This window comes from Oratosquilla oratoria, chromosome 34 (genome assembly GCF_046742065.1).
Source record: "Oratosquilla oratoria isolate Oo_2021 chromosome 34, ASM4674206v1, whole genome shotgun sequence".
Classification (NCBI taxonomy): domain Eukaryota; kingdom Metazoa; phylum Arthropoda; class Malacostraca; order Stomatopoda; family Squillidae; genus Oratosquilla; species Oratosquilla oratoria.
In genome coordinates this window covers 41,753,358-41,762,789 of record NC_134810.1, presented here as the reverse complement: position 1 = coordinate 41,762,789, position 9,432 = coordinate 41,753,358, and the positions used below count along the sequence as shown (strand labels likewise).

The 9,432-nt window shown below is 38.5% G+C and overlaps 1 protein-coding gene across 1 annotated transcript in view; it reads left to right on the top strand.

Annotated features, from left to right (window-relative positions):
• The window catches only part of LOC143018238 (uncharacterized), a 15,747-nt gene extending 6,541 nt beyond the window's left edge, over positions 1-9,206 (top strand). The window contains exons 3-5 of the mRNA XM_076173489.1: positions 2,002-2,106; positions 2,750-2,882; positions 3,695-9,206. Of these exons, the coding sequence (XP_076029604.1) occupies positions 2,002-2,106; positions 2,750-2,882; positions 3,695-3,746 (290 nt within the window). The 3' untranslated portion in view covers positions 3,747-9,206. The remainder of the gene's footprint in view (positions 1-2,001; positions 2,107-2,749; positions 2,883-3,694) is intronic.
• Positions 9,207-9,432: the final 226 nt, after the last annotated feature.

The window sequence follows — 9,432 nt, the reverse complement described above, 5'->3', positions numbered from 1 at the left end:
CCTCTCCCTTCCTTCCTCAACAGACATTTCCCTCTTCCCCAAAGCCCCCTTCACCCCATCCATCCACCTCATCCTAGGACGTCCCCTCATCTTCACTCCCTCCACATCTGCCTTCCATACCTCTTTTACTAGTCTTTCTTCACTCATTCTTTCCATGTGTCCAAACCATCCTAATATTCTTTCATCAACCCTATCTCCCAAATCCTTTTTCACCCCGGTTCTCCTCCTCACCTCCTCATTTCTCACTCTATCCAGCCTAGTAACCCCCACCATACTTCTCAGACACCTCATCTCAAACACATTCAAACTCCTTCTCTCTTCTTCTCTTATGTTCCACGTTTCTGCCCCATACAGTGCTGTTGGCACAATCACTCCTTCATACAGTCTCCTCTTCGCATCCATTCCTAAATGTCTATTCCTCATTACACTCTTTAATCCACCAAGGCATTTACTCGCTTCTCTCAATCTACATTCTACCTCCACCTTCACTCCACCTTTTCCTGCTACACTTGCACCCAAGTATCTAAAACTATCCACTTCCTCCAGTCGCTCTCCCTTAATGTTCACTTCCAGTCTACTGCCACTTTCACCCCTTGTACATCTCATCACCTTACTTTTACCCACATTTATCTTTAGCTTTCTTCCATCACATACTCTCCCAATATGTATATATATATATACATAAATATATATACATATATATACATATATATATATATATATATGTACATATATATTATATATACATATACATACATGTATGTATATATGTATATATATACATATATATATATACACATACATATATATATACATATATGTATACATATATATATATGTACATATATATATGTATATATATATATATATATATATGTGTGTGTGTGTGTGTGTGTGTGTGTGTGTGTGTGTGTGTGTGTGCGCGCGCGCGCAATTGTACTCATGTATTTGAAAGATTTAACAGTTTGACCAACGTAAAACTGATTACAAAGTTATCAAGGTACATTATTTTGTATACACATTCCTTTTGATAGTTAGCAGAATTGTTGGCGAGCAAATGTCCTAGAACAATCTTGTTTTCAAGAACTTTTCTGATATCACAATTCTTGGGTGATTCTTTGACGCCAAGCAAGTTTTCTTGATAAGGCAAATTTGAAATGTTGTTGTGGTTGAACTTTTGTTGTGGTCGGTGATTGTAGAGAGTTCTTTTGGGCACAGTTGTAAATTGTATGAAGCAGATGTTTAGGATATCTAAACATTTAGAATTCCAAGCCTCGTTTTCATTCCTGCTGGCGACTTTTTCCGTTGAGGGAAACTCCTATGCACAATCAACAAAAATTTTAACCTTTTCCGACTACGCAGTAAAAAATAACTAGGTAATCAAACAATGAAATAAATAAGGAAATAGACAAAGACACAAAGAGATAAAGAAGTAAATAGGTAAAGAATTAAAGAGATATATACAGAAATAAAGAAATGTTATCATCTTGATATTCAACGTAGCTGCCATCTCCCTTCGATGCCTAGCGTGTCAGTCCTTCAGGGCTGAGACTTCTGTTGGAAGTGGAGGTGTTAACTGCTTGTGTATATGGTCATTCGTTCCTGAAGAGCACAAGAATGGAGCTACTATCTTCTTGTTCGTGTTGCCAAGGGCAATTAAACGGGGTGGAGCCTTGGGACCAAGGGTTTCCTCCTTTCATACGAAGAGTCAAGGATGAAGTAGTCTTTGATTCGGTCACCTCCCTTACAAAGGCGATTGAAATATTTCTACAGGGTATGTGTATTTTTTTCATGGACAAATATCATCTTCTTAACTTTATAGCTGATTGATAACTGATAATCTTTGTGTTCATCGACCACTTTTAGTTTTAGTCTCTTCCGTTGGGGTTTTGTTGTTGTTCTGTTTTACATTCGTGTTTGCTACTATCAAGTTTAAAATTTCATATATATTTTCTTTTCATACAATATTATGTAACTTCTACTTTCTCATTACACGTACAGAGGTTCCTCGCGCCAAAGACAGGATTGAGTGTATCAACGGTACTGACTGCCCAAGTGACCTTAAGTGTTGTGGGAGGTACTGCAGGTCATCTTGCAAAAAACCAAGTAAGTCAACGAAAGAAAGGGAGAAGGAGAATTAAGGGAAGTTGCAATACCAACCCACGCATAGAACTGTGAAGACTGGATGTAGAGATCAAAGGGTTAACTGAAACATTATCAAATGACATAACGGTGCTATCAGGCAGCAAATATGTCGAAAATGATCAGGTAGGTCAAGATGATCGGAAAATAATATGCAGTTTAATTTTCTTTTTTTTTTATCATAAGACATTTTCAACCATTCGTTCTAAAATAGAATCCGAGGCAACTGGAAAAGAGAGTACATAATCCCTATTTTAAAACCCAGCAATCTCCCTGAAAATCCTACATCATACAGACCAATATCCCTACTATCAACAAAGTCCAATCTCTTGGAAAATTGGATAGTAACAAAAATCTTATTAGAAATACTTAATTTCCCAGAATGACAAACTTAAAAGAACAAGTGCTGCAACGATTGAATAATAATAATAATAATAATAATAATAATAACAATAATAATAAAACTACAATTCCTTACTACAACCAAACCAAGCTTTGAGACGTTTGGATAGATTACTTTTTGATTTACCAACAATATTACCCTTGTTACTTTAAATAATATTTAATTCTTATTCTTAAAATCTGACATTACGTGTTCTTCTGGCAGATCGCCGTGGTTGTAGATGTCCACGAATTAAACCGGGTCAAGTGGGTATCTGCATTGAACAGTGCGCTAACGGCTTAGGCTGTGGCGAAGGCACCAAGTGTTGTTTCAATGGTTGTGGCCATGTTTGCTATAGGTAAGCATATTAGGCTGCCCGCACACGAGCAACATTTTATTGCTAGTTGTCACAACAAAATATTGTCACAATAAAAAGATTGCGGCAACAAAATGTTGTTCGTGTGCGAGCTCCCATTCGAAATAAAGTTTTCTATCGCCTGCCATAATTGTGTTGTTGGAGAAATTGATCCGGCATTTTTTGTTGTCGCCTCAGGAAAAATTGTCCATGTGCGGGCACCCATAGAGATGTGTGCGTTCTATTTTTGACAACTTTTTTGTTGTGACAACTAGCAATAAAATGTTGCTAGTGTGCGGGCAGCCTAACTACTGCTGATTTTTTTTTTTTTTTCTCATGACGAAAATTTTCTTTCCCTGCTGGCAACTTGCTTGTATTACCCTCTGCCTACGATTCATCTTTTTGTATATTGTTTGATTTTTCACCTGCGATACATCCAGTTGGACTATAATGAAAGGTCTAGTCTGGCAAAGAACTGGTTTTAACCCTCCAACCCCAAATGATTTGAGCAATTAACAGTGGCATTAGTATTGGTGAAATGAAACCACTGTGCATTATAAGACAATGATCGTTTCAGCGGATCTCTTCACATATTCCTAATGATGACTGCATATGTCAAAATTGTGCATTGGCTTGATGTAATATTTTCAATTAGTTTCTACAGAATGAACTCATGGGTGTGCGTATGTACAGACATAAACAAGAATGACAAAGGTAGAAATGTAATATAAATTCAGCGAGCATTTTTTTTTCATGCGGGAAATCAAAACTCTCGACGGCCATGACCTTTGTTAACATTTTTTGTCTTCTTCCAGACTCCCCGAACATTGCAGAGGGAACAACCCGTCACCGGAAGATTCATCTTAACTGTGTTCCATCTAGGATGTTAGTGACAACCCACGCAAGTTCAGATATTCTCTTCCTCTAAAAGAAAAATAAGTAAATGAATAAAAATGAAATAAAACAATAATCCATCTACACATAGAATACTTGGTCGTTGTTGAGTTTCAGAACCTAAACTGGATTCGATAAGCAACGCCAAGAAAAGCTATAGGCTTCTTTCGTTAACCCAATGTCAAATTGGTCTCCCTCAGTTATTTGTTGCCTCCTAGCCACTCTCCTGATTCACTTCCTATTGTGTCTGTAGATGCGGCTTTGGCACTCTCTGTGAAAAACAAAACTGTACAGCATCGCATGTACAACAGCAGAAATATCACCAACTATATAATCAACTTGTGTGATGAAAAACTGATTGTACTGGGTCATAGAATAAAAGCATGTCTTCAGCTTTAAGCCATTCTTATCCCTCTGGAGAGTAAGGGTCCACTCAGCTGATCAAAATCGTCTGTGTTTAGCCAAAATAAAACCCTTGGACACGTCCGTTCCACGTGTTATTCGAAACTGCTCCTGCCCCTCGTGGAACGTGGAATTCCCCTCGACTGAATAACGTCGCTTGGGGTTCAAGGTACGTTTTACTCGGCGTGATTATCGTTCAACGATAATCGTTCATGACTCAATGATGATCGTCGAAAGATTGTCTGGGGTACTACTTCTTTGTTTTTGAATGTGGCTCTTCTGATTTGAACTGGAAAGTACGAGACTGATCATTTTAATCCGACCTACCAACGCGTTTACCCAAATATGATGCCAGGTAGGATGGGCGTCAATCGCCATTGACTGTGGTAGGCTAATATATAATCACACCGAGCAAAATATACCTTAATCACAACTCCAACCTCTCAACTCAATAACAAACCACACACTGGCAGGTAATCTGGTCGTGCACCATCCAGAGTGAATTGTCCCTCAAACAGATCTAAGGGGACACATAATCCTCGAACAACTCTCCAGCCTAAACTTGATTAATCCCGGCAATAACCCCACCAGACAACCTCTCGCATGCAATCAACAACCAATTTCACCTGACAAAACAATGTGTTCACCCTCCATACAAACCCAAACCACAAAGAACTGGAAGAGAAATTACAGCCCACGATCAGGAGAACTTGCACAAACTACCAAAAAGAGCAAACTGGCAAAAGTACTCACAAGACAGTGGGGAAGAGCTAGAACACTTTGAAACAGACCAGTTCCCATCCTTGGATAAGGCGGTAAACAAAATAATAACTACAATCCAGAAAGCAAGTAAAAAACACATACCCAGAGGCTACACAATTGCCACGTTAGAAGATTGGGGCCCACGGTCCTCGTGTGTATTCACTTGGTCTTTGGATCACGTGTTGGACTCGTGATCAACAGCTATTTCCCTCCTGTGTGTGTGTGTATGTGTGTAAAATTTATTGCAACCACAGATGTAAGTAGTCAAATTCAATGCCATAAACACTTGTTTTCAGCTTTCATATAATTACCTACGGATTACCCTCCCAGAGAGAGCTCAAAGCTCCTATATTACCAGATCTATGGGTAATGATGTGATCTTACGCACAATCCAAACTCAATTTGTTTTTGTGCGTATGTGTTTGCGCGCGTGCGTGTGTTTATTTTCCTAATTGTATTTACCTAATTACAATCGTTGGATCCCGTCTCCAACTCTCCATCTAATCATACCTACTCCTCAAATCCATGTACAGCTCCAACTTGTTCTACATTCTTGGTTTCCACTTATCATATTTAGATTTGAATCATGTGTTGCATCTGTAATGAAAACTCTATTTCTTTACATCCTTTAGACATGTGGTCTTTCTTAATTCATTCCCAAGACCACTTAAAGCCTTCCCACCTTTAATCAAGAGATCTCTTCTGTCAATGCAACTCCCCTTATTGACCTAAATACTTTAATCATGTCACCTGTTTCTCTTCGATCTTTCAAAGTTGGCAAACAAATTTCTTTTAGTCTTTCCTCATATGTTTTATTTGTCACGCTGGCAACCAGTTTGGTTGCTGCCTTTTGTATTCTCTCGATCTTGGTTATTTCCTTTACTCTGTGTGGGGACCATACCACTGACGCATATTCTATTCTTAGACGGATCGGTGTTTCTACGAGTCTTTTTCATAATCTCTTCATCCATATAGTGAAAGCCTATCTTAATCTTTTCCAGCATCCCGTAGTCTCTCCCGCAATCCTGCTGATCTGTCTGTCGGGTAACAGGTACTCTTTCACCCAAATCTTTCTCATCTTTTGATTTTGTGTAACCCTCCATGGAAAATCACCACAAGAACACACACGAACAAACTTACATTCAGACATAAAAAAGCTTCCATTTACGTGATCAATACATGTAATCATTCGGAGCCCAAACAACATTATTCCAACACACACGTTACTCTTTATTTGAATCAATATGGATGCTGATTAAATCACAATAAACAACTACACAACTTTATAATCAATATGCGATACCATGTATCACTATTGATATATTTGTCATTGAGTTTAATTACAAAATATTGGAAGACTGCCAACTCTGTCAAAAATGCAACATCAACATTTCTACTGCTCCAAGCAGAGATGCAAGCAAGGGGACAACAGTCAGTAGGTGAGCGTAGATCCAGTAGGATCTACGTTGTGTAGTTCTAGTGAGAATATACGTAGGAAAACCCACAGCCGTGTTTTATCGGCGTACTGCATCACGTGTTGAAGTATCTGTAGTGGGTTCACTTTACAAGAAATAGTTTAAAAGTGGTCTTTTGCCGCTATTGCCTATTTCCAGTACTTTCCACTTTTTAGTATTGTGTGTATGTGTGTGTGTGATTCACCATGGTCTTGGATCACGTGTTGGACTCGTAATCGACAGCTATTTCCCTCCCGGAAGAGAGCTCAGAGCTCAGATATGACCGATCAATGGGTAATGCTGTGACTTTACACGCACACACACAACTTCCCGCCCACTAGACTTGGAATAACGACTCACAGCCAACGATACTGAAATTATTTCAGCCCTGGGCGGGATTCAAAATTGGACGTCACCGCGCCAATTCACCACTGAACAATAGGCCAGTATCACTGACAAGCACAATAGTGAAATTATATTAAAGGGTTGCGAAAGATGGATGGTCCAAATATCTTATAAAGATGAACATTCTGACAAGCAGTCAGAATAGCTTCAGATCTGGAAGGTCGTGTTTGTCGAACCTTTTTAGCTTTTACTCGAGAGTGACTGATACGCTGCAAGAGGAGTGGGTGGACTGTATGTACCTTGACCCAGAGAAGGCATTTGATAAAGTAGCCCACAGTTGACTTGTGTGGAAATTGGAGTACATTGGAGGACTGAGTGGCAAACTACAAGAATGGACGAAAGATCTTTTGAAGGAAAGATATATGAGGACAGTAGTAAAGGACACGATGTCAAGATGGAGAGCGGTAACAAGTGGAGTTACACAAGGTTCAGTGTTTGAACCAATGTTTCTTGTCTATATCAATGACATGATGGACAACAAGCTATGCCAACATGTGTGTAGATGACACAGAACTCATGAGAAGAGTGAAAAATAAAGAGGATAATGGTAGACTATTGCAAAAAAAGATAAAGGCATTGCTTTTGGATAGAGCCAGGAATGGGAAATGAAGTTCAATAAAAAAATAAAAAAAATGTATAGTACTAGAAATTGGCAATAGTGGTAAAAGACCATCCTTAAACTTCCTTGAGAACTGAACCCATTACAAACGCAAAAGAGGAGAAAGATTTGGGAGCATTGATAAAAGAAACTGTCAGCTTACAGACATATCAGTAGGATTTTGGAAGGGATATGCGGACTACTGTAGAAGAATAAACAGGTGTTCCACTGTATGAATAAAGAGATAATAACAATGAAAAATCGTCAAAACCCTGATCCGTCCAAAAATGGAATATGTATCAATAGTATGGTCTCTTCGCTGGCTGAGCGGGTTAGGGCGTCGTTACTTACGGCGAAGGTTGAGGTGAAGGTGGTTCGAGTCCTGCCACCGACAAAGTTGGACCAAGGGCATGGTTCATTTAATTCCACGCTACAAAGCCCTCTGTGAGGGGCACCGTCCTAGCCTCCCGATAGAGGGGAGTGTGTGACGTTAAACCATATCATCATCAGTATGGTCTCCTCACAGAGTGAAGCATGTAATCAAGATTGAGAGAATGGGAGGGGCAGCAACCAAACTGGTCCCCAGCCTGGCAGATAAACCATACGAGGAGAGACTAAAAGCACTGGGTCTACCAACTTTGAAAGATCGAAGAGAAAGGTGATATGATCACAACATTCAAGTCACTAAAGGGGATAGATTGCATTGATAGAAGAGATCTCCTTATTAAATATGGAAGGACTTTTAGAGATCATGGAAGTATATTGAGAATGACTACATGTCTAAAGGATGCGAAGAAATACTGTTTTATATAAAGATGCATAAATATAACCCAAGCTCGAACAATACACAAGTTCAAATCTAGTTATGGCAATTGGAAATTATAGATATAAATTAAGTTGAAATTGTACATAAATTTGAGGGTAGGTATTAAAAATAATAGAGAATAGGAGACGGGATCTAGTGAGCGCGGCTCACTTCATGTGTACAACAATTGGGTAAATACGATTTGGCAAATGCACATATAAATTATTGAGCACTAGACAGAAGACGTTTTTCATCCACAGAGAACGGCAACTGAAGGAGAGAGATAGATTATACTACCATTATTTCTTATTATGATTGGGGTGCCTCCCATACCAAAGCGCCTCTTGTGGTGTTATCTTCTATAGTATTCTACTCCATTCCAGAGAAAAGTGTGGATACCAAGAAAGTGGTGAGAAAAGTTTTCGCATGTAAAAATATCAAGCAATGTTTACACTACAGTGGTAGTCAAGTGACAAATTATTGCCACCATATACATTCCATACAATTTATTTTCTATTTCAAGGTAATTTCATAATAGTGATAATTATGTGCAACTTGTAGAAAACAATAACAGGATTTGTTAATGTGGGATGAAATGACAGGACGTACGATTTATTTATTTATTTTTTCTAAGATCTTAGAAAGATATATTTCCAAATATATAATATTGCTGAACAAGAATAGTTTAGAGAATGGATTAAAAAAAATGGTCAATTGAGATGGAGGTCACGTAAACATAACCCTGTAAACACAACTAACTAAACAGCACACTAACCCTGTAAATATAACTAGCTCAAAATTTGTATGTAGACAACACAGAGATCACGAGGGAAATGAAATGTGAAGAGAACTGTAAACTGCTAAAGGAAAACCTAGATGAGAGTTATAGAAATGGTAGTGTATAATGAATGTAAGTGCAAAGAAATCCAATAGTTGATGACACTGCTTCTGACCCAGGGCGGTGGGCAAGGTGCTGGGATGATCCGTCATCCAGGAGGTGCTCAGATGAGAGGGAGGGTGGAAGGGGTGTGGAGTGTATTTAGGGATGAAATGGGTGGGAGTGTTTTTATGCCTTTCCCTTTTTGGCTACCTCCCTTGAAAGGGGGAAAAAGCCTTGGTATATGTATGTATGTATATATATATATATATATATATATATATATATATATATATATATATAATATATATATATGTGTGTATGTGTGTGTGTGTATTTACCTATATATTTCTTCA